Source organism: Hemibagrus wyckioides, linkage group LG13, assembly GCF_019097595.1.
Source record: "Hemibagrus wyckioides isolate EC202008001 linkage group LG13, SWU_Hwy_1.0, whole genome shotgun sequence".
Taxonomy (NCBI): Eukaryota; Metazoa; Chordata; class Actinopteri; order Siluriformes; family Bagridae; genus Hemibagrus; species Hemibagrus wyckioides.
The window spans coordinates 21,178,715-21,205,795 of NC_080722.1; the positions used below are offsets into that span (position 1 = coordinate 21,178,715).

Genomic DNA, 27,081 nt, shown 5'->3' on the forward strand with positions numbered 1-27,081 from the left:
GAGAGCGAGGAAAAGAAGGACGGGAAGAAAAACAGGACAAGTTCCATTTTTCATCCCTCCTCCCGTCTCTGCATCCCCCCACTAATGTCCATTGTGTCTGATAGAGTTGGTGTGTGTGTGTGTGTGTTCAGTCTCTTTAAAGGTGTGTGCAGAACATTATGCTTTCCCTCTAAATGGAAATACCTGACAGGGACAGTAAAACTAACCTGTTTGTGTGTGTGTGTGTGTGTGTGTGTGTGTGTGTGTGTATGAAAAGAAGTCTCTTTGTGCTCACACACAAAGATGGGCTCAGCTGGATAATGATATCTGTAGTGATGTATGCGCCAGAGCCAGACACACCAGACGAAGCTGTGCGTGTGTGTGTGAGCGTGTTAAAGCTGATGTTTGTTTCTGTCTTTCTTACAGCAAAAGGGTGACACACTGGATCAGTGGCTTATGAGAAGGGAAACAGGTATGTTTTACACACACACACACACACACACACGGGTCTACCAGCCTCCTAAACGAGTGTATAACTCACTCCTGTCATTCTCTCCTTCACTTTTTTTTCTCATCTTATCCCTCAGCCAATCAGATCCCTCGCTTCCTTATGGCCTATAAATTTAACCCCGCCCCTCTCAAAACTCTCTAAAATATTTTTTCTTCTTCAGAAAATTTAAGACTTTAAAATCCTTCAGTGTGGAGGGGAAAAAGGAACTTTGATCCCTGAGGGTTTTCCGTGAATTTGGTGCATATTTTTTTCTTTTTTCGTTCCGCAGATGTGACGGCGGACCCTGCAGCGTTAGCGTTAGCGTTAGCGGTGTGTCATTAGCAAGCCGCCCTGGAGGAGAGATTTGCCTGATTTATGGTCCGAGGTGCTAATGGAGCAGCAGACATGGCCGCCTTGCGTACCCCCGCCGCCGATGCTAATGAAAGTTTTGTGCAAATTTGAGCTGGAGAAGGAGGAAAGGAAAGCGGGGGAGGGTCGAGATGTGGAGAGAGAGAGAGAGAGAGAGAGAGAGAGAGAGAGAGGGAAATGGAAAGAGCTCGTAGCTTGTGGCCTTTTGAGATTACGCTGTCTATTCAAATGTTGTCCCAGCGCTAACTCTCTCTCTCTCTCTCTCTCAATCTGTGAGGACGAGTGGTGTACAGATGTGCAGATGAGTTTTTTTCACAAAAAGATTGATGACACAGAAGCACGTTGATGTGTTTTGTGTATAAATCTTGATGAGTTGGAAGGCAACATTCTGGCTGAGGCGAACACATGACGTTCATGCTAGCAAGAGACAAATCTCTCACTTCTCTTGTTTCATCTTTCTATTTATTTATTTATTTTTATTAAAAACAGTATACAACTAACTAGTTTGAACTAATTGAAGCTACATGCTGTACAGTAATCCCCCACTTTATCGCGGTTCATATATCCCGGTATATCGTGGTATCCGCAAACCTTATAGTGAATTGTTTTCATGTTGAAATAAGGTAATTTATTAATAAAAATATAATTATTAATTACAAAACATAAACATTAATTAAAATAAAGTTAAAATGTTAATAATATATAAAATACTGTAGTGTTTAGGAAAGCACGGTGCAGGGATGCTGAATATCTAAATACAGTACGGCTGGAGGAACGAGTCCGGCCAATCGGAATGCCCCTTTCATTTAATCACGTTTGTGATTGGCTGCTGGCTATGTGTGCAGTTGGGGAAGGGGATGCAGAATTCTCCAGCATCCAAGTTTTTCGCGTGTCACTGTCCCGAGTGTTTGGTTTTGTTCTGTGTACGCTGTATTTTTACGCTTTTTCTGCGAGCCCTATTATGTCGCCCAGACGCTGCTCTCTAAGGCTTCTGGCAAGAAACATGCATACATACAGTACTCACTATAAATGTAATATTTCTACGAATTTACCCAAAATTCATCTTTCTATATGCTTGCAAATGTTTTCTGTGTGTGTTTAAAGAGTGTGGGAGGGTCATTTACGGCTTAAACAATAAAAAAAAAAAGCATTTGGGGGTGGAGTCCATGTATCCAGGGGCGGACTTAACCAATAAGCGAGGTAAGCAACCGCTTAGGGCCCCGGGGAATTTGGGGGCCCCGACCAATATCAAGAAGCCTATGCAAATCATATAGTACTTATTACTTTTCTATCATATATTGTATGGTCTGTCTATAACCATTAAAATTTTAACGTTATTATTACATCTTTTCAAATGCGGGGCCCCCCCATGATTCATGAATAGTGGAATGTTCCTTTGTACTGCATATGCGCGAGATTCCCATACCTGGAGTCACTTAGGGCCCCCAAAATCACTAAGTCCGCCCCTGCGTGTATCACGGATTTTCGTTTATCGCGGGTGGTTTTTGGAACTTAACCCCTGCGATAAACAGGGGATTACTGTACCTGCTACATGCTCAGCTCTGTACTAGATTCGATTAGCAAAGCAAGCTAACTCTACTAGCTCACATGCAGTTACTAACCGGAAGCACCAATCTCCATTTCTGACCGAGGACATATTTGACAGGATTAGATGAAACATCACCTCAGTAAACAGAAAAGTTGGTGTCTAAAAGTGCTGAGTCACTGATGATAGCGTGTGCGCGTGTTGTCTAGCCATGCTTAGCGACTTCAGGAAGCTGATTTTTTTTTTCTGTCAACGTTAGCTAAACCATTTGATTTATTACTTTCAGTTACAGCAAAGTAAGCAGATTCTTTTTTCGTTGTCATTATTAGCATTTCCACGCTAGCATTTTCCAATACACGATTAAGCTGCAACTTGTTCTAATCAAATGAATTGTTTGCAGATCTTCAGAGCTGTTTCATGCACCACACACACACGTTTAGCTTCACCACGCTAGCTGTCTAAGAGGTATTTCGAGGCGTGGGAGTAAACAGAGGAACCACAACAACAGCTCTAAGCGACAGGCGTGAGAAAGATCCGCCGTCCGCACTGCCGTGCAAATGAGGCGTTGCTATTCACTAAATCCGTCAGCGCAAGCGGCACGCGATTGGCTGGCGCGGTCATTTTGCTGAGAAGCACGAGTGTGTGTGTACAGCGAGAAAAGCCTCATGTTTAGATCAAAAGCGTATGTGCGGTTGTGGGTTTTGGCTGGAGAGAGTGTTGTTACTGCGCGGGTGTTGCGTGCTAAGCTAATGGTTCAGAAACGTGATGATTGTTTTGCTCTGTTTCTCCTCCTCATCATCATCATCATCTGGTGTGTGTGTGTGTGGACATGCCACACAGGCCTGATGGGAACGAGTCACATGATGGAGTGTGTGAATGATTAACCTGTAACTGTCCCTTCTAAAGAAAAGCCGCCACATGGCTGCAGGCTCCGTCCTGATTACTGTTCACACGTCCATCCATCTTTCTTTCCTTCACTTCTGCTGCACTTCTCTTCCAGGATGGATCACGCTCTCGGAAAACGCAATATTGTTTTCAGGAGGTGGGGAGAAGAGAGGAAGAAAAAAAACGATTTGCATCTCAGCCCACAGGCATTCGACTGCAATACGGTTAAAGGCAATAAGAGCTCTCTCCATCATTCTGCTTTATCTTCATCCCTCCGTTCTGCCTTCCAGCTCATTCTCTCTTCATCGTTTTTCATTTTTTCATTTGCAGTCTCTCCCTATCTCGCTCGTCCCCTCAGCGTCCCTCTGCAGCTACACGCTCCTCTTCCGCTAATAAAACACACGGCATTAAAACTCCACCTGACTCCAAACGTGTCACACTGACCATTTTAGTTTCCTGAACGTTTTCTGAACTTTTGGTCGCAAAGTCTTATTTTTACGAATGTTGTTTTTACAATGTATCTCACTTATTTATGGACTGCATCAATACATTTGTACTTTTGAAGGTAACTGCATCCAAAACAAACAATTTTGATGTTAGCGACCGTTTTTTGAACATAAACCTGCAACGTTTCTTAACAAAAATTTTGTTTTTTCTGAATGTTTTCGTGACGTATTTGTGATTTACGGATTTTGACGATACTTTTGGACTTCGGAACCCATCTCGCTCGTCCCCTCAGCGTCCCTCTGCAGCTACACACTTCTGTTCCGCTAATAAAACACACAGCGTTAAAACTCCACCTGACTCACAGCATGTCATACTGACCGTTTTAGTTTCCATGAACGTTTTCTGAACGTTTTCTGAACGTTTTCTGAATGTTTGGTCGCAAAATTGTGTTTTTACGGACTTTGTATTTATGACATATCTCGCCAATTTACAGACTGCGTCAATACATTTGTACTTTTGAAGCTAGCTGCAGCCAAAACAAACAATTTTGATGTTAGCGAACGTTTTATGAACATAAACCTTTAACGTTTGATCACTCAAATTTAGTTTTTCTGAATGTTTTCATGATGTATTTCTGAATTATGGATTGTGACGAAGGTAGCTGCATCCACAGCGTACAGTTCAAGGTTAGCTGAACGTTTTCTGAACGTTCTCGGAAACGAAAACATTTAATGTGTCAACTTCGTGTTCTGAACGTTTGATGACTAAACTGACAAATTTCTAGATTTGTTTTTCTGGAATTGTCACAATGAAAATTTGTGACTGATCATTTTTGAAGCCTTAGCATAAACAGATTACTGTTTCAGGTTAGTGCAACGTTATATAATGTTTTAGAAGCGTTCTTGCGGCAACACGCTAATTTGTGAATTACATTTTTCAATTATATTTCTTTAAAGGTATGAACAATTTTAGATTAGCATTAACATTTTTACTGATGCTGTTTTTATTTATTATTAGAATAAAATTTTTTGAGTTTTGCAGTTCTCAGAGTGTTAACTTACTAAATCATTAATGTTTTGAAAATGTTTTTATGGAAGGTCTCGGAACATTTTATGAACATTCTTGATTTGTTACGATATTTTACGAATTCTAGGATTATTTTGCTAATATATGAATTCCATTTTTAAAGCTGCCGTGTGTCCATGGTGAACAATTTTAGCAGAACATTTCTTGAATAGCGTGGATTCTCCGAAACTCGGGGTGCACAAATATTTGGTCAAATATTTAGATTTCTGTCGTGTTTTGAAAACGTTTGTACGGAAGGCTGTGTAACGTTTTATGAACGCTTCGCACTAATTTTCAGATTTGAGCGTAGCGTTGTTCCTGAACTTATTGTTGTTCTTACTAAAAGATTTAACCTGCACATTTTTATTGGTGTTCCACAAACATTGACCGGTTATGGTGTGTCTGTGGCCTACATTGTGAACAGGGAGTGTGGTTTGGGACACGCCCACCGACGCTTCGGTCCCAGACAGATGTGTTTCCTGTTGTGGCCTTTGTTCAGAGGAGAGACGTCTCACGCAGGATTAGACATGTATGCATTATTTTACATCAAGACAGTAGTACATCCTGAGACATGCCTAAGGCAGTAATAGTATGATCTCATTCTGCATTTTACACACACACACACACACACACACACTAGACATTTTTTATTCAGGACATGAAATCTCATCAAAAAGCATAGAGTCCTTCCCCCTTCTGTCCCATGGTGAACATTTCTCCTACACACACACTCACACACACACACACACACACACACACAATTTCACACACACAGACAGACTTTTCTGTATGTATGAAATCAGGTCAGTCTTCTCGCTCATCTTCTCTTGTTCAATCTTCAGATGTATCATTGCAAGCTTATAAAGTAGGTCAAAGCTCTTATTAAGGTTTCTATTCACACTCCTGCACACACACACACACACACACACACTGACAACCACAATCCCACATTCACACACACACTCACACATATTCAGACACTGACAACCACAATCCCACACTCTCTCACACACTCACACAGACACACACACACTCCCAGACGTACACATTCCCACACTCACACACACATTCACACACACCCAAACTCACACACACACACACACTCCCAGACGTACACACTCACACACACATTCACACACCCAAACTCACACACACAATCCCATATTTACACACACCCACACTCTCATATACACCCACAATCCCACACTCACACTCCAGCACTCACACACTCCAACACTCGCACACTGACACTCGCACACTCCGTCACATGCACACAATGACACAAACACTCTGACACTCCATCACACGCACTCTTTGACACTTGCACACTCTGCCACTTGCACACTCCAACACTTGCACACTCTGCCACTCGCACTTTCGCATTATTACTGAATGTGGCACATACTGAATATTAGAACATTCTTAGGGGGGTTTAATATAATAATAATCTTATTGTTTAGTTCGATGTGATCGCAGGTCAGGGTCAGGAACAGATTCTTTGTCTCTCTGGAGATTCTGTGTGTGTGTGTGTGTGTGTGGTGGTTAGGGGATCATGGCAGTTGATTTAATTAGAGACCGGGGGCGGGGCAAAGTGATATATCACTCATGAGAAGGGGTGGGGCTAAAGTTACATTTCTCGTGTGTGTGTGTGTGTGTGTGTGTGTGTGTGTGTGTGTGTGTGTGTGCAGATTGAACAATCACATATTTTCTCTGTCACTAAAACTTACCTTTCCTGTGTTTAACATTTGAAACTTGATGCTAATTCTGGATTTGTGTTTAAGAGGTTGCACCACTGACACATGATTGGCTGATGCATATATATATATATATAATTCTGAGGCTTTTTGTATCATTTCATATTCTATTGATGATTCATTAAATAAATAAATTCATAAAATAAAATATAGAAGTAGAAGATAATATATATGTGTTTATTTATTTGGCAGACTTTTTTTTTTTTTTAATCAAAATGCTTTCCATAAACTGAAATGCCAGAGGTTTTTTGCTAGAAAATTACAAAAAAAGGCAAAAATGAAAATCTAATATAAGAATTCCTAGAAACTCTGATAATTCTTGATTTTGCTTGTCATAATAATAATAATAATAATAATAATAATAATAATAATAATAATAATAATAATGGTGGTGGTGGTGGTTGTAGTAGTTGTATCTCCTGAAAATAGTTAATAGTCTTGGCTTATTGTTATAAAATGTCTTAAATAATTATTTCTCTATTATTTAGAATGCATATTAAAATACCAAGAGATAAACTGAAAAGATTATTAAATGATCCAGAGCCTCATGGTATTACTTTGTAAGTCAATTATTTCTTTACAAATCTGTTTATATTAAAAATTGTATTATATAAAAAATGGGTTTTAAGTGAATCATTCATTTATAAAAATGTGTTAAATATGATAAATAAGCTAGTAATTTTTTATCTATGAAGCAATTTGTAAAATATTATTCAGTTTTATTAATAATGTTTTTTTTAATAATGAAGATAATTCTATTTTCTGTTGCTATTTTAAAGTATATAATTTCCTTTCTCTCTCTAAATCATGAGATTTCTTCAGACGGATAGTCACTGTATTACTGACCACCCCTCATTTTTGCTTTCCCTCTCTTTAACACACACACACACACACACACACACACGCACTCCTGATGGAAACTGTTAACAGGACTCCCCGATGTTGGATCTCTTCCTGTCTGGCAGAGTCTCTCACCATGTGTTCATACTGCACTGAAAACTGAGCCGGAGAATCGAGAAACCCAATAACACTCACTCACTCCCTCTCTCTCTACCTCTCTACCTCTCTCTCTGTCTCTCTCTCTCTCTCTCACACCGCACACACACACACACACACACACACACTGAATTAAATATTAGCTTAACACTGCAGACACACTAACGCTGTTAGGTGAGACGAGGACTGCTGATTGGAGAAAGTGTGTCATATAGCTTCATCTGTGTCATGGACCCCTTGAGGCTGTGTGTGTGTGTGTATGTGTGTGTGTTCACCACATTATGGTGGAGCGCATCACAAAGTACTTAATGGGGACTAAAGAAGTTATAGGGACTCAAGCCTTCGTCCCCATAAGGGAAGTGTATGAAAATGTATAGGGGAGAATTTAATTAGTGTGTTTAAGCTTTGGCCCATGAGAAATGGTTTCTGCGTGTGTGTGTGTGTGTGTGAGAGAGACTACATTATGGGGCCCAGATCACAAACGTACATAATGGGGACTAAAGATGTTTTGGGAAGTAAGATCCTTTTCCCCCTTAGGGAAGTGTATGACGACGTATAGGGCTGACAGTAATTAGTGTGTTTTTAGTTTTGGTCCATGAGATGTGTGTGTATATCTGTGAGGGTGTGGGTGTGTGGATGAAATGATGTTGACTCGTCGTCCCATGAGTACAAATCAATCAGTTATCTAATCAATACTCATCTGTTCCAAGCCCGGGGCACAGAAGGAATGAAAGCACTCACACACACACACACACATACTTACTTAAATCAGTTGATTTCACTTCTCCATTGTCTGCAGTAGGGTTGTAATTGAGCAGTAGTAAAAGACATGATACTACACACACACACAAACACGCACACACAAACACGCCCACACACACACACACAAATCAGTTGATTTTCACTTCTCTATAGGAGCCTCATTCAACTATAAATCACATCAAATGTATTAAGTCATTTCTAGTCCTAGTATCTGCCCTAGTGTGTGTCCAGGTGAAACACTTCTTCCAGTCAGTGTCCTAGCTTTCTCTTCTTCACAACATCGATGTCTTGACCAATGTCTCATCATCTATCCTACCTCGATGTCTGAGCCTTCTGTCTTAGTATCTGTCTTCGGATTTGACTCGGACTTGGAGTAGACAATACTATCGATATCTTACAGAAAGCGTCTCCAGTGGACTCCAGACTGACTTGATGAGGAGGGTGACGGAGTTTCTGCAAAAGTGTGTGTGTGTGTGTACCAGTGTACTAGGCATGTGCATTAGATATCTTTACTGTCCTCCGTCCATGAGTACGAGTGTCCGCGTCATTTGTCCTAGTCTATTTAATAGCTATTAATCCTGACTCCATCCTGGTATCTAGCTCAGGGTATGTCATAGACTTGACTACACATCTGGCTTAGTAACTGCCATTAAGTAAGTGCTAGTCTTTGTCTTGTCTTACACCGACCAGGCATAACATTATGACCAACACCCTAATATTGGTACCAAAAACAGCCCTGACCCATCATGCACTGTGCATTCTGACACCTTTGTATCAGAACCAGCATTAACAATATCAACAGTAGCTCGTCTGTTGGATCGGATCACACGGGCCAGCCTTCACTCCCCACGTGCATCAATGAGCCTTGGCCGCCCATGACCCTGTCTCCGGTTCACCACTGTTCCTTCCTTGGACCACTTTTGATAGATACTGACCACTGCAGACCGGGAACACCCCACAAGAGCTGCAGTTTTGGAGATGCTCTAATCCAGTGGTCTAGCCATCACAATTTGGTCCTTGTCAAACTCGCTCAAATCCTTACGCTTGTCCATTTTTCCTGCTTCTAACACATCAACTTTGAGGACAAAATGTTGACTTGCTTTCTAATATATCCCACCCACTAACAGGTGCCATGATGTGGTGATAATGTTATGCCTGATCAGTGTATGTCTTGGTCCTCTCCTGGTGTAGATCTGAATGTCTGTCCTAGCCTGACCTGACCTATATTCCAGCCTGTGACAGTGCCTGTCTGTCTTAGCCAGCTGTCAAGCCATCTGTCCTGACCGTCAGTCCTAGTGTCTGTCTTACAGTCTGTACCAAGATCTGTCTTAGCCAGTGTCGGTCAGGGACTTGTGCATAGTGTCCTATTCCATATCTTACTATCTAGTACATGTCATAGATAACGTCAGTGTTCAAACACGTCCAAGACTCTGGTCCTAGCTGCTATCTTAGCCACCTCTGCTAATCCCCATGCTAGAGCATGTCCTAGATGTCTGTCCTAGCCGAGATTTTAAACATCTGTTTGAGGTATTGTCATTGCCGTCTGTCCTAGCAGAGGTTTAAAACATTTGCCTTATCTGTCTGTCCTAGCCGAGGTTTTAAACATCTGTCTGAGGTATTGTCCTAGCAGAGGTTTGAAACATCTGCCTGAGGTATTGTCATAGCCGTCTGTCCTAGCCGAGGTTTTAAACATCTCTGTGATGTCTTGTCCTAGCTGTCTGCCCTAGCCATGGTTTTAAACATCTGTCTGAGGTATTGTCATAGCCGTCTGTCCTAGCCGAGGTTTAAAACATCTGTCTTATCCGTCTGTCCTAGCCGAGGTTTTAAACATCTGTCTGAGGTATTGTCATAGCCGTCTGTCCTAGCCGAGATTTAAAACATCTGTCCTATCCGTCTGTCCTAGCCAAGGTTTTAAACATCTGTCTGAGGTATTGTCCTAGCCATCTGTCCTAAGCTTTGTGCTAGATCATCTGATGTTCCAGCCTTTTGTCCTGGATTGTATCCCTGTTTTAGTCACTGTTCTAGTCATCTGTCCTAGCGGAGTGGGTGAAAAAGCAAAACCGCAGCCCAAACCACTGTGTGTGTGTGTGTGTGTGTGTGTGTGAGTGGTTTTCGGTCCACTCCCTTGGTCACTGATTTCTTCATATTTCATATCAGGCATTCTCTTCCTCTCAGCCAGCTGTGTCAATAACAGGATCCTACACACACACACACACACACACACACACACACGCACACAGACAGACAGCAGGGAGACAGTGGCTTTGACATGCAGTCACGTCAAGCCAAAGATATATGGACCCTTTGGTTGGCCTGTTGTGTCTAAGTGTGTGTGTGTGTATTCCTTATTACATTTCCCACCTCAATCACAACCTCTGACCTTTGTGGATGAGTACATCCCGTGAGCTGTTGGCTGGGCGTTTGTGTGTGTGTGTGTTTATATGTGTATATGTGTGTGTGTTTGATCACCTTAGGGTGTGTTTTGGATCATATGATTGCTCTCTAGGGGACAGAACATTAGCTTTGGACACACAAACAAATACACACTCAGTGCGACACACTTGGACAGGTGTCGTGTGTGTGTGTGTGTTTCTGCAGGTGTACACTCGTTGGCATTTAAGATAATTACAGCGTGACCTTTTTGATAGAGGCACAAATGTCACAGAGCTTCTCTGGTGACAAGTAGCTGGACAGGGGTCTGTGTGTGTATGTATGTGTGTGTGTGTGTGTGTGTGTGTGTGTGTGTGCGCGCATGTGTGTGCGTGTGTGTGTGTGTTGATCACTCTGTCAGAGCAAATGTCCTTTCTCATGATCAGATCCTCGATCTGAGACAAATATGTTTAAGCTTTATTACGCAATCACACTCTTGTTATCGTCACTCTTTATTATTATTATTATTCCGGTTTCCTCGGCACGCTACTAGTCCTAAACGATAATAGCTAGAAACATGGTTGCTCATGTTGTGCTTAAGTGTGCTATTACTTTTCATGCTGATAAGTGTTGTAGTTTATTTTATGTGAATTTTTCACGGACTTCACTTCCTGGTTTCCGTACGGACATTTAAGGAGAGCACACACACTAGTTCGGTTTTTCTCGGAGGTTATCGGTAGATGCTATGCATGTAAAACATTACTCCACTGATCTCAGTAATATTATAAGATGCAGTTTAGCTTATATGGTAGAGCGCTCACCTACCATGCTATAGACCCGGGTTTGAGACCCGACAGGGTGGAGTATATTATTTGAGAATGTCTCGCAATAGTTTAAGCAACATATTGCTTTGTTTTTCGCAATCACGCTCACATTTTATTCTGTAAATGCAACATTCTAGTTATAGTAGTGAGACCTTCCTGTTTGAAGGGCGTTCCTGGAAGAACAAGGGGGCGGAGCTTCATTTATATTTAATGAGCTAATTGTTAATGAGGTTCTATACTCATTTAAAAAGCTATTATTATTATTATTATTATTATTATTATTATTATTATTATTATTATTAAGGTATTTTTGTGAAATGTATAAGCTGATGTTAAAAAATAAATTTAGTAGCTAGATTCTAGTTGTAATGAAATATAAGAACAGGAATTTGGGGAATTATTGGGAATTTTTTATTTTTTATTATTATTTTTTTAATTCATTTGTGTGTGTGTGTGTGTGTGTGTGTGTGTGTGTGTGGCTATTTCCTCAACCTTGGATTAGCACTTTTGTGGTAGCACCCAAAAAGATGTCAAAAATGGTTGTTTCAACATTCTTCACACTTTGTGTGTGTCTTGTGCAAGGTTACGGTCAATCAGAATTATGACACCAGTGGTGTTGGGTCATCCAGGTTCACATCTGTTCCCTGTGTGTGTGTGTGTGTGTATGTGTGTGTGTGGGTGAGAAAAACTTTTATACCTCATGTTCTGTTTGAATTTTGATAATATTTATTTATTCAAAAGCAAACAGTCCCTGTGTGTGTGTGTGTGTGTGTGTGTGTGTGTGTGTGTGTGTGTGTGTGTGTGTGCAGTGTCACCTAACACAGGTCTGTGGAAACTCATGTTTGCTGACTGATTTCAACTAAATGATTCTGTTGCACAGACAGATGAGTAGAGAGACAGACAGGTACACAGACAGATGAGTAGAGAGACAGACAGACCAGTAGAGAGACAGACAGGTACACAGACAGACCAGTAGAGAGATAGACAGGTGCACAGACAGACCAGTAGAGAGACAGACTGGTGCACAGACAGACCAGTAGAGAGACAGACAGGTACACAGGCAGACCCGTAGAGAGACAGACAGGTACACAGGCAGACCCGTAGAGAGACAGACAGGTACACAGGCAGACCCGTAGAGAGACAGACAGGTACACAGGCAGACCAGTAGAGAGACAGACAGGTACACAGACAGACCAGTAGAGAGACAGACTGGTGCACAGACAGACCAGTAGAGAGACAGACAGATACACAGGCAGACCCGTAGAGAGACAGACAGGTACAGAGGCAGACCCGTAGAGAGACAGACAGGTACACAGGCAGACCCGTAGAGAGACAGACAGGTACACAGGCAGACCCGTAGAGAGACAGACAGGTGCACAGACAGACCAGTAGAGAGACAGACTGGTGCACAGACAGACCAGTAGAGAGACAGACAGGTACACAGGCAGACCCGTAGAGAGACAGACAGGTACACAGGCAGACCCGTAGAGAGACAGACAGGTACACAGGCAGACCCGTAGAGAGACAGACAGGTACACAGGCAGACCCGTAGAGAGACAGACAGGTACACAGGCAGACCCGTAGAGAGACAGACAGGTACACAGGCAGACCAGTAGAGAGACAGACAGGTACACAGACAGACCCGTAGAGAGACAGACAGGTACACAGACAGACCCATAGAGTCACAGACAGACAGGTGCACAGACAGACAGTAGAGAGACAGACAGGTGCACAAACACACTACTTCTACTCGTTCATGTAAATATGAAGCTCATTAATATTCACGCCATCTGAATGGTAAATCTTTGATGTAATGAAGGTCTGAATGTAAATCCTAGAGCCTGTGCCTCATTAGCCACCTCCTGACTATTCTCTTTTTAATTGAACATTATCCTCTGATTCAGACATAATTAATGACCACTGAAAGGTTTTTTTTTTTTCAATTTATATATCTCCTCTGTCTATCTTCTAGTAACAATAAGGAGTGTGTGTGTGTGTGTGTGTGATCATTCCCAAGCACTAATTAGGATGAAGAGGATGTTTCTTGTTTCTCAGAGCCAGCATGACTGTTAATTGCATTTAAACACACACACACACACACAATTTGCGAGGTTTAATGTTTAAATCTCTCTCTCTCTCTCCCTCTCTCTCTCTCTTTCTCTCTCAGGGAAAAGAGGACATAAAACTAATGGCTGCTCACTTCATTTCAAATTACAGAAGGGAATCTTCTAGAAGCTCCTCTGAACATCGGATTTCTTTCTAACTTGTCGTCTTCTCTCTCCGTCACCGACCCAGACGCCGCTATAGGACGGCGATCTCTCCGTCCATCTCTTCATCCCTCCATCCACTTTTCCCCCTGTTTTTAACACTACAGAGTCGTCCTTCAGTGAGAAGAAACCAAACAAAGGATCTGGAGCCTTTTACACACACGAATACAGACACAAATACACACATATATATGTACACACTTTGGATGGGGGAGGAATCCCCGTGACTCTTCCCTGAAGTGGCCATTTTGGATTCTTTGGATTATACGTGTACTGCAGCGGCCATGTCGGGGAAGGGCTTCCCTGTGGCTCACTTCTCCTACTTCCTCCCTCACGTGATTGGTGGGCTCTCGCCACCCTCGATGCCCACCATGTCTGTGAGCGGGTACAGCACGCCCTCACCAGCCAGTGAGTACACCCGCATGCTGTGTGTGTGTGTGTGTGTGTGTGTGTGTGTGTCTTTTCATTTCTTTAGAAAATGCCTTTGTTGGTGCTGGAAGTATGGGATGTTTTAAGGAACATGAATAAAGAAGTCAAATATTAAAAAAAAAACTGGTACACAGACAGACAAGTAGAGAGACAGACAGGTACACAGAAAGACCAGTAGAGAGACAGACAGGTACACAGACAGACAAGTAGAGAGACAGACAGGTGCACAGACAGACAAGTAGAGAGACAGACAGGTGCAAAGACAGACAAGTAGAGACACAGACAGGTGCACAGACAGACAAGTAGAGAGACAGACAGGTGCACAGACAGACAAGTAGAGAGACAGACAGGTGCACAGACAGACCAGTAGAGAGACAGACAGGTATACAGACAGACCAGTAGAGAGACAGACAGGTACACAGACAGACCAGTAGAGAGACAGACAGGTACACAGACAGACCAGTAGAGAGACAGACAGGTACACAGACAGACCAGTAGAGAGACAGACAGGTGCACAGACAGACAAGTAGAGAGACAGACAGGTGCACAGACAGACAGGTGCACAGACAGACCAGTAGAGAGACAGACAGGTACAGAGACAGACCAGTAGAGAGACAGACAGGTACAGAGACAGACCAGTAGAGAGACAGACAGGTGCACAGACAGACCAGTAGAGAGACAGACAGGTGCACAGACAGACAAGTAGAGAGACAGACAGACAAGTAGAGAGACAGACAGGTGCATAGACAGACCAGTAGAGAGACAGACAGGTGCACAGACAGACCCGTAGAGAGACATTCAGGTGCACAGACAGACCAGTAGAGAGACAGACAGGTACACAGACAGACCAGTAGAGAGACAGACAGGTACACAGACAGACCAGTAGAGAGATAGACAGGTGCACAGACAGATCAGTAGAGAGATAGACAGGTACACAGACAGACCAGTAGAGAGACAGACAGGTGCACAGACAGAACAGTAGAGAGACAGACAGGTACACAGACAGACCAGTAGAGAGACAGACAGGTACACAGACAGACCAGTAGAGAGACAGACAGGTACACAGACAGACCAGTAGAGAGACAGACAGGTACGCAGACAGACCAGTAGAGAGACAGACAGGTGCACAGACAGACCAGTCGAGAGACAGACAGGTACTCAGACAGACCAGTAGAGAGACAGACAGGTACACAGACAGACCAGTCGAGAGACAGACAGGTGCACAGACAGACCAGTCGAGAGACAGACAGGTACACAGACAGACCAGTCGAGAGACAGACAGGTGCACAGACAGACCAGTCGAGAGACAGACAGGTGCACAGACAGACCAGTCGAGAGACAGACAGGTACACAGACAGACCAGTAGAGAGACAGACAGGTACACAGACAGACCAGTAGAGAGACAGACAGGTGTACAGACAGACAAGTAGAGAGACAGACAGGTGCACAGACAGACCAGTAGAGAGACAGACAGGTACACAGACAGACCAGTAGAGAGACAGACAGGTGCACAGACAGACCAGTAGAGAGACAGACAGGTGCACAGACAGACCAGTAGAGAGACAGACAGGTACACAGACAGACCAGTAGAGAGACAGACAGGTACACAGACAGACCAGTAGAGAGATAGACAGGTGCACAGACAAACCAGTCAAATATTAAAAAACTTGAATTAGTGATTTGGATTTTAGCTACTCAAATGATAACAACTCAAATTCTAGCAACTTAAATAGTTAATAGTTCAAAAAAGTGAACATTAACAACTCAAAGAATCACATTTCAAATATTAACAGCTAGAATATTAGCAACTCCAATTATAGGAACTTTACTAGTAAAAACTCAAACAGTGACAGCTCAAATATTATCAACTCGAATACATTTACATTTCTGGCATTTGGCAGATGCCCTTATCCACAATGACTTACATTGTTCTCCCTCAACTGCTTGGTTGTATAAAATAAGATAAGGGCCTTGCTCAGGGGCCCAGCAGTAGCAGCTTGGGACTCAAACTCGCAACCTTGGACCTGGGATTCAAACTCACAACCTTCCAATCAGTGGTCCAATGCCTTAGCCACTGAGCTACCACTTCCCCAGCAACTCGTATAGTAGAAACTCAAATAGCAGAAACTATGTCTACTATTTCTTCAATTTTAGCAGCTTAAATAGTAGAAACTTATATAGGAGAAACTATTTCTATTTCTTCTATTTTAGCAACTCAAGTAGTAGAAGCCTGAATATTAACCCCTCAAAGATTAACATTTCAAATATATACAACTAGAATATCATCAACTCGAATAACAGCAACTCAAATAGAAGAAACTTCAATAGTAACACCTCGAACGGTGGCAACTCAAATATTATCAACTCGAATAATAGCAACTGGGGCAGCACGGTGACTTAGTGGTCAGCACTGTTGCCTCACAGCAAGAAGGTCCCGGGTTCGAACAGGCAGAGGCCTTTCTGTGTAGAGTTTGCATGTTCTCCCCATGCCTGTGTGGGTTTACTCCGGGTACTCCGGTTTCCTCCCACAGTCCAAAAACATGGACATTAGGTTGATTGGTAATTCTAAATTGCCCATAGTGTGAGTGTGTGTGGTTGTCTGTCTATATGTGTGGCCCTGTGATGGACTGGTGACCTGTCCAGGGTGTACCCCTGCCTTTCACCCAATGTGTGCTGGGATAGGTTCCAGCAGACCCACGTGACCCTAATTAGGAATAAAGCGGGTATAGAAAATGGATGGATGGGTGGATGGATAATAGCAACTCAGAGAATCCTGATTAAAATATTAGGTACTTGAATAAAAGCCATTCATTGAGTACCAACAACTCAACTCAAATGAATGATAGCTGCTGGAACTCAAACAGCTGTTACAAACTCATATATTAAGGTGCGTTAGGCTCTGCAATACAAAACATCGGATTCTTTCGTTTAATCCTTAACCCCACCCCTCATCTATGCCCCGCCTCCCAGAATCTGTGGTGTCTAGTGGATTTGAGTCAGATCAGTAGCCACTTAGCTGAACTTTCATTGCCTCATTCTATATTCAACATTCATAACAACAAAAACTAATTCCAACATGTATCAGTGGCTCAGAAATGAGTAACATAGCTGAATGTTAGCTTCCATACGAACAACTTTCTGGTAGAAACGTGAATATTAGCATGGGTTTTTCTTTTCCTCTTTCTCTGTGATTGCAGAGAACTGACCATGTTCCCTCTTGCAGAACAAACTTTTTCTCTGCAAACCACTTCCTGTACACGCAGTGCTATCTTTCTTTAAGACTTACAAAACACATATACACACACACACACACACATCCCTCTCAGGGCAGCATTGCTTGTGCAACCGTATTATTTATCAATACTAGAAAATGTCAGCACAAAATTTTTTCATCAGTATTTGACTGTGTGTGTGTGTGTGTGTGATGTAAATGTGGTTTGATTCATTGCTGGTGGTCTCCATTTGAATGTCACTGAAGACAGTTCCACTTGGGTGGCAGAGTTTGACTTTTCTACTCTCCCTTATACACACACACACACAAAGTCACCTTGGTTTATGAACATACAGAATACCAAACAACAGCATGCAGTCCAGTGCATTGTTCAGATACCTTCTGTAGAAGAACACACACACAATGAGTTCGTGCAAGGACAAGATCTAACACACACACACACAGACACACATGAGCATGTGTTGAATAAAAGATGTCTTAATATTGACAGGACAGCCTTGGCTGCCATCCAGAGCGTGACTGACAAGCTGTGAAAAGTACACACACACACACACACACACACACACACACACACACACACACACACAGGCATGAATACCTGTGGATTCAGAGAGATTGGAACATGTGTGTGTACTGTTCAGGTTTGTAAGCTTCACAAGAGGACCAAAGGTCCCCATAAATAGAAGTGAAATCACAGAACCTCAGGGGTGTGTGTGTGTGTGTGTGTGTGTGAGAGAGAGAGAGATTTGGTGAAAATGGGGCCCTGGTACAGTCTGGATTCTGGGCCGTTTTTTTTTTTTTTTTTTTTTTTAACTTCCCGCTCAAGATTTACTAGATTTCCATGGATCAGGAACTATTGCTTAATACACTTAATGCTAGCACCAGATGGAACTCCTTAGGAAGGTTTATTACAAGGAACCTTTTCAAGAACCCAGGAACTTTCACAGAACATGTCTAAAGTTCTTGTAAAAGCTTCTGCTTTCCTCAAGTTTCTGAGGTCCTTATAGTTTCCTTAGGTTCTAAAATTTAGAAATCTGCCTATAGTTCCTGAGTCCATGAGTGCCTGAAAAGGTTCCTATATTAGAAATGCAGGGTTCCTGAAAAAAGTCCATGTATTTCCAATAATGTTCCTGCAGTAGAAATATGCCTATAGTACCTTGGCTTGTAATGCAAAGGTAATGCATGACTTCCTAAAAGCTTTTTATAGTGAAAATGTACCTAGAGTTCCTGATCAATTCCCAGGGTTCCTAAAATGCTTCCTATGATGGGAATGTACCAATATATCCCGAGTTCCTGAAAAAGGCGACGTGATTTAAAAAGGATTCCTGTACTGGAAAAGTACCTGGAGCTTTAAAGTTCCTGAACACCTATTTGAGGAGACGTCCGTGTGGGTGGGTGAAAATGTTCCTGTTTGTAGGCACATATAGTTCCTGAACAAGTGCCCGAATTTCTTAAAAATTCCTATAATGGAAAAACACACATAGTTTGAGTTCCTGAAAAAAAAACATTCCAAGACAAATCCATCCATCTTCTATACCCGCTTTATTCCTAATTTGGGTCACGGGGCTGGAGTCTATCCCAGCACACAGATTGAAAGGCAGGGGTACACCCTGGACAGGTCACCAGTCCATCACAGGGCCACACATATAGACAGACCACCACACACACTCACACACACTCCTTTGGGCAATTTAGAATTACCAATCAACCTAATGTCCATGTTTTTGGACTGTGGGAGGAAACCGGAGTACCCGGAGTAAACCCACACAGGCACGGAGAGAACATGCAAACCGCACACAGAAAGGCCTCTGCCTGTTCGAACCCGGGATTCAAACCCAGGGCTTCTTTGCTGTGAGGCAACAGTGCTAACCACTAAGCCACCCAAGACAAATCCATTGGTGTCTAAAAAGTTTTTGGTTCTAGAAAAGTGCGTTTAGTTCCAGAGTTCCTGGAAAAAAGATCCCAGGGTTCCTGTAAGTGCAGCAGCTCTGTGAGTTTCTAATAAAGAACCAATCCTGGAAAAGTACCGATAGTTCCCAAAATTCCTTGAAATTCCGAGTTCCAGAGTCCCAGAAAATATCAGCGTAAAATGTTCCTGCACCTGATGTTCTGAAGGTCCTGATGTCCGTGATTGGACTGAGTGATGACTGTTAGAAACATCCCAATTTTCCGGAAGATTCCTGGGAAGCAAAGACAGGGTCTCGAGCAGGGTACAGATAGTTCTGGATTTGGGATTAGAGCGCTACAGCAGGAGAGATGTGTCTAAAGTCTAAAGTAAGCTCTCACCTCACAGCTCTCGGGGGGTGTGTGTGTGTGTGTGTGTGTGTGTGTGTGTGTGTGTGTGTGTCTGTCTGTGCGCACACACCAAAGTGAGAAGTGTGTTATTCCAAGCTGATTTGATAATTGCAGCGTTTATACAGTGTGGGCGTGAGGCGGACCATCTGTTTTGATTTACACCAACATTGCCTTAATTAGTGTGTGTGTGTGTGTGTGTGTGTGTGTGTTAAACCGCCACTGTTAGTTGTTAGCTGATTTACTTGTGGTTTGAGGTTGAAATTAGGTTTTGTATGTGTGAGGCTCCTTTCCTATAACCTTTTCTACATTTTTAACTAACAGTTCTTTAGTCTTTCGGCTGCATATGTGCACATACTCACACACACACACACACACAGTTTTACATGCTATATATCTGTCTAATTAAAAGCAGCTTGTGGTTGGCGAATGCTGAGGAGCCTGTGTGTGTGTGTGTGTGTGTGTGTGTGTGTGTGTGTGTGTGTGTGCGCGCGCGTGCGCGTGTATGTCGTGGCCAGACGACGGCTAATTTCCTCTCATCAGCTTCAGCTTGCACACCGCTGGTTCTAATTGACCCTCTGTCTCTCTTCTCTGCTGAGCGCTCTCTCTCTCTCTCACTCAGTAACTCTCTCTTTCTCCTCTCCCTCCCTCTCTCTCCTCTCCCTCCCTCTCTCTCTCCCTCCCTCTCTCTCCTCTCCCTCCCTCTCTCTCTCCCTCCCTCTCTCTCCTCTCCCTCCCTCTCTGTCTCTCTCTCTCTCTCTCTCATCTCTCTCTCTCTCACCCCCCCTCTCTCTCCCTCTCTCTCTCTCTCTCTCTCTCTCTCTCTCTCTCTCTCTCTCTCTCTGTCTCTCCCTCTCTCTCTCTCTCTCTTCCTCCCTCTCCCCCCCTCTCTCTCTCACCCCCCCTCTCTCTTTCTCTCTCCCTCTCTCTCTCCCTCTCCTTCTCTCTCTCTCTGTCTCCCTCTTTCTCATCTCTCCCTCTCTCTCTCTCTCTTTCCCTCTCTCTCTCTCCCCCCCCTCTCTCTCTCCCCCTTTCTCTCTCTCTCTCTCTCTCTCTCTCTGTCTCTGTCTCTCCCTCTCCCCCCCCTCTCTATGGGACCCCTTCTTCTCTCACCTTTAAATTTGTACATCAAAGTTCTCACATATGACTTCAAAATGCTGATTTATTCAATTGGAAAAATGAAAGCACAAACCAAATTAGACATTTTGTAAGTTGTTACCAGGTGGTGTGTGTGTGTGTGTATGTGTGCGTGTGTGTGTGTCTGTCTGTCTGTCTGTCTGTTTGTGCTGTCAAAATGCTTTAAAACTGCATTTGAATTTTAATGAGCTCAAATTTTGTTATATGTATTTTAGTCTCTCTCTCTCTCTCTCTCTCTCTCTCACACACACACACACACACCTAGAGTACATAGAGGGCCTATCTTTCACTCAGCTCCTAGAATACCACATTACAAATAATTTATCAGAGTGTAACTTTCCCCATAGAGCAACACACACACACACTCTCTCTCTCTCTCTCTCTCTCTCTCACATTATGATTTAATGCCTTCAAACAGGTTTTCTGTGTTCACCTATTGAGACACTCAGTAGGAGCATAAACATGGCGCACACACACAGGTATTGTGTATTTATATACCAGGCCTGGTGCGGCAGCCATATTGGATCTGTATCTATAAATAATTCAGCCTCTAAGCAGAACGATGATATGAATAATTAACACTGATTAGATTAGAGCGAGGTTATTTATGAAAGGCAAAGCCCAACGATCACAGAGCACAGCGAGCCATCAACTAACCCATACATCCGTTCAGCCGTGTGTGTGTGTGTGTGCGTGTGTGTACATGCCCTGCTTTGATTTTAGATGCACGCTACTAAACAGCCAATCATGTAATAAAGCCTATTGAGATCCAGTTAGCTCTTAATGCTAAGTGTATATAAAAAGTAAATGTTGATGTTCTTGACACTTCAGACTCTTTTTTTATTGCTGCTGTTTAACTGCTTGTAGGTTTTTTTTTATTTTTTGAGCTACAGAACGATTAGCAAGAGCAAAATCGATAAGTACGGTGCATTTTCAGCCGTACATCTGAGGTAAAAATTGATGTTTTGGACACTTTCGGGCTCACTTTCACTGCCTGTGTGTTTGTACAGCATCTGCATGATAGCTAGCTAAATCGCTGCACTAGCTTCTGCTAAGCATCTGTATTTCCAACTAAATTTCTCACAGGTTCAAAACCTTGCGAATGTTCCATCCTAAATGACATCCAGTGTGAATCTCCAGAACGAAATCGGTCATCACGGTGCATTTTTAGCCATACGCAATCTTTTCTTGGGAATTTTTTAACACGTGAGGTCAGTGTTTCGGACACATTAGACTCACATTTAGCTCATAGCTACATACTAGCTAGCTAAACTGCTAAACGAACTTCTGCTTGAAGTCAGTGTTTCCTGGTTGCTTAGCAATTGTTCTCACAAGTTGAATCGGCGAGTGTGTTGACCTTTTCATAGGAAAAAGACCAATTAAAAGATTTGTCATGGTTCGTCAAAGCTAGGTTGCGTCATCAATCAGTAAAATCGGTAATTGTGGCATTTTCTAGTCATGCAAAGCTGTTTCTTAATACTTCTTGACAAATCTGAGGTAAAATGTTGATGTTTCAAACGTGAGAAGTGATTCCTGTTTCATGCGCGTTGTTTCCTGTTTGTGCTTATCTTTTCAGAAAGTTCCACATTCTGCTGAAAACGTTACTAAATAATTCAAAGGAATTGTGAAGTGTGCACTATTTGGGATGTGAAGCCTGCATTATTCTGCTCTTTTGGCCACAATAACATGATTTATTAGTGTCTGTGCACGCGAACACACACACACACATACACACACACACACACACACACAGTCACGTTTTATTGGGGTCTGAGACAGTAAAAGTAAGAAGGGTGTGCCATAAATCAGGCATATAAAAGTTTCCTCAGTAACTGTGGAGAGGCCTGAGTCTGAATCCAGACATGCGGTATACAGGTGTGCCCTACACCCTACGCCTACACCATATCACTAAACCCTCCCCCACAATACACTCCCCCTATACCCTGTCGCTACACTAGGATTTAGTGATATGGTGTAGGGGTATGGTGTAGAGGTTGGGAGTAGGGTGAGTGTGTAGTGATAGGGTGTAGGGGGAGTGTATGGGGGAGTGTACAGTGATAGGGTGTAGGGGGAGTGTATGGGGGAGTGTACAGTGATAGGGTGTAGGGGGAGTGTATCGGGGAGTGTATACTGATAGGGTTTAGTGATATAGTGTAGAAGTTGGGAGTAGGGTGAGTATGTAGTGATAGGGTGTAGGGGGAGTGTATGGGGGAGTGTATACTGATAGGGTGTAGGGGGAGTGTATGGGGGAGTGTACAGTGATAGGGTGTAGGGGGAGTGTATGGGGGAGTGTATACTGATAGGGTGTAGGGGGAGTGTATGGGGGAGTGTACAGTGATAGGGTGTAGGGGGAGTGTATGGGGGAGTGTATACTGATAGGGTGTAGGGGGGAGTGTATGGGGGAGTGTACAGTGATAGGGTGTAGGGGGAGTGTATGGGGGAGTGTACAGTGATAGGGTGTAGGGGGAGTGTATGGGGGAGTGTACAGTGATGGGGTGTAGGGGGAGTGTACAGTGATAGGGTGTAGGGGGAGTGTATGGGGGAGTGTACAGTGATAGGGTGTAGGGGGAGTGTATGGGGGAGTGTACAGTGATAGGGTGTAGGGGGAGTGTATGGGGGAGTGTATACTGATAGGGTGTAGGGGGAGTGTATGGGGGAGTGTACAGTGATAGGGTGTAGGGGGAGTGTATGGGGGAGTGTATACTGATAGGGTGTAGGGGGAGTGTATGGGGGAGTGTACAGTGATAGGGTGTAGGCGGAGTGTATGGGGGAGTGTATACTGATAGGGTGTAGGGGGAGTGTATGGGGGAGTGTATACTGATAGGGTATAGTGATATAGTGTAGAAGTTGGGAGTAGGGTGAGTATGTAGTGATAGGATGTAGGGGGAGTGTACAGTGATAGGGTGTAGGGGGAGTGTATGGGGGAGTGTACAGTGATAGGGTGTAAGGGGAGTGTAGAGATTGGGAGTAGGGTTAGTATGTAGTGATAAGGTGTGGGGGCAGTGTATGGGGGAGTTTATGAGGGAGCGCATAGTCATAGGGTGTGTATAGTGATTTGGTGTACATCACTAAACCCTAATACATTCCTCCTACACCCTACCCCAAGACAATATCACTACACACTATACATACATTTCCCCATACACTACCACTACTCTCTAAACCTACATCCTACCCCTACACCCTAGCACTATACAATGTCCCTACACACTGCCCCTACACACTGCCCCTACACCCTATCACTATACAATAGCCCTACACACTGCCCCTACACCCTATCACTATACAATAGCCCTACACACTGCCCCTACACCCTACCCCTACACCCTATCACTATACAATAGCCCTACACACTGCCCCTACACCCTACCCCTACACCCTATCACTATATAATAGCCCTACACACTGCCCCTACCCCTACACCCTATCACTATACAATAGCCCTACACACTGCCCCTATAGCATACCCCTACACCATATCACTGGACATTACCTATACACCCCATCACTACACACTACTTCTACCCCTAGACCCCTGCACACTAACTCTACACTCTATCATTACTAACTACCCCTACATACTACCCCTATGCACTACCTTTACCTGATAATACCTTATACATAACCTACCTCTAATCATATTAGCATGGTGTTTATTTTCCTCCTGTGTGTGTGCACTCATGTATGTGTGTTTTATTTTTCTATTTTTCTGTGTGTGAAAAGATGAAGAAGACGTTAACAGTGACTTCAAGTGTCACAATCATATTTGTGTGTGTGTTTGTGTGTGTGTGTGTGCATGTGGCCTTGTCAATCATGTTAACAGTCTTGTTCCTGCAGTAATCTCACACACTTGACCTTTGTCTCAGGCCGTGTCTGGATGTCAAAGCAAAGCCAAGCATTCCCCCAGAACTACTATTATTACACACACACACACATACACACACACACACAGAGAAAGACAGAGACATAGGCAGGTGCTGAAAATAGTGTTTGAACCAGTTTGCTGTCAGCAAGCTCTGTGTTGGGGGGTGGGGTGGGGTTGGTGTTGGGGTTGGATGAGGGGGGGACCGGAACGGTCCGAAAAAGGACAATGCCTCTGCTGACATGTCAGCTGTCTTACATAAAGACAGCTATTAAATAACACACACACACACACACAGAAGATTGTGTGTGTGTGTGCACCCTTTGAGTTAATTCACTAAGGTAAAACATTAACGCTTTTGTGTGTGCGTGTGTGTGTGTGTGTGGGAATGCAGACGAGTGTTTTTAAGAGGATGAGTCGGATTAATGATCTCCTTTTGTAAAATGCACAATTGTTCAGTGACAGGTTGTGTGTGTGTGTGTACGTTTGAGATATCTCTATCTCAGCAAATTAATGTTTTTATGAGTGGACTGTGTGTGTGTGTGTGTGTGTGTGTGTTGGGGGGGGTCTCACGTATCACTTGTCTTTCTAATGATCCCTCATCTGAGCTATTCATGATCAGCGGTTATCAGCTATTGACACACACACACACACACACACACAAAACGTGCCTGTGTTGTTCTCAGGTTACCCTGTGTGTGTGTGTGTGTGTGTGTGTGTGTGCGCGTGTGCGTGTGTGTGTGCTTGTGATAGACACCCAGAAAAGAGTTAGCATTGCTTTGCATAATCTAATTGTATTACACACACACACACACATTGGAACTCACTAGCACCATTTTAAGAAACCTTTTTAATTCATGTTTCCAGTTCAGGAACTTTGAGGCACATTTCCACTACAGGAACCGTTTCAGGAACTTGATCCCACAGCTGGAATCTTTACACCATCTTTCCTTTTTATTCCCTAAACTATAAATTCAAGAACCTTTTTACTTCCTGCTTCAGAGTCTGCGCATTACTGCCCGCTGTTCTGTCCTGCCACTGTGCCAGACACAGTTCCACAGTGTGGCAGGAACTCATTCAGGAACTCATTCAGGAACTCATTCTGGAACTGTCATCTGAGATCAACTTCAGGAGAGTCTGAGAACTCGTGAGATCTTTAGATTGTTGTAAAGATTTCAGAACCTCGGTGGGAACGAGCTTATGAGGGTTAGTGTGTGAACAGGGTGTGGTGCCTCTGATAAGGTGATTGCAAACCACACACACACACGAGAGTCATCATGAGTGTGTTTTTATCTCATTGGTGGTCTCTTATCAGTGCTATTAGAATGCTAATCGAGCAGCGCTATCACCGATGTCACACTGCTCAGCGCTATTTGAAGAGTCCATAAGGTGGAGTGTGTGTGTGTGTGTGTGTGGAGCAGGGAGTTAAAGGAACTGAGATCTGAGATATGCAACAAATTGTAAACACCAATGCTCTGTCCCAAACCCTAATTCATGACTAGTTAGCACTGCTAGTAAAACTTCCAATAATTAGACACGTCCTTAATGCTATGACATATAAGTATAGATATAACACTGAACTCTAGTTAATCATAAAATAAAGCATGAAATTAGCTGTGTTACCTTTAACATAGCTAAAATATACACTATGTTGCTAAAAGTTTTCGGATGTTGTCTTTACATGAACATGAATGTAATATGGAGTTGTCCCCCCCTTTGCAGCTATAACAGCTTCAACTCTTCTGGGAAGACTTTCCACAAGGTTTAGGAGTGTGTTTATGGGAATCTTTGACCATTCCTCTAGAAGCGCATTTGTGAGGTCAGGCACTGACGTTGGACGAGAAGGTCTGGCTCACAGTCTCCGCTGTAATTCACACCACAGGTATTCTATCGGGATGACCACTCCACACTCTCTCATCCATGTCTTTATGGACCTTGCTTTGTGCACTGGTGTGCAGTCATGTTGGAACAGGAAGGGGTCATCCCCAAACTTTTCCCACAAAGTTGGGAGCATGAAATTGTCCAAAATGTCTTGGTATGAAGCTGAAGCATTAAGAGTTCCTTTCACTGGAACTAAGGGGCCGAGCCCAACCCCTGAAAAACAACACCTGAATTTTGGCAATATAGTGTATCTGTGAACTAGCTTATTAGCTCATAAGCACCAAGCTAACCATGTTTTTCTAGAAAATTCTTCCTCACACTCCCAAAACCATGCATTTAGACATGTATATGTATATCTGATGATCCCACATTCCTGACTTTAGAGTCAAAAGTAAAATTAAATCATAAAACGATATGAACAAATAACTGAAAACTAGAAAATAAATAGATATTTAGCCTCAGAAAACAACTAAAATTATTAAAAAGCAGATGAT

At 43.1% G+C, this 27,081-nt stretch overlaps 1 protein-coding gene across 5 annotated transcripts in view; it reads left to right on the forward strand.

Moving 5' to 3' along the window:
- raraa (retinoic acid receptor, alpha a) overlaps positions 1-27,081 on the forward strand; it is a 90,321-nt gene that overhangs the window by 35,386 nt on the left and 27,854 nt on the right. For 2 of the 5 annotated variants that reach the window (XM_058406234.1, XM_058406233.1), the window contains 2 exons: positions 406-451; positions 13,655-14,162. In XM_058406234.1, the coding sequence (XP_058262217.1) occupies positions 14,039-14,162 (124 nt within the window). In that variant the 5' untranslated portion in view covers positions 406-451; positions 13,655-14,038. The remainder of the gene's footprint in view (positions 1-405; positions 452-13,654; positions 14,163-27,081) is intronic. The other 3 variants (XM_058406240.1, XM_058406239.1, XM_058406235.1) reach the window with 2 other exon arrangements.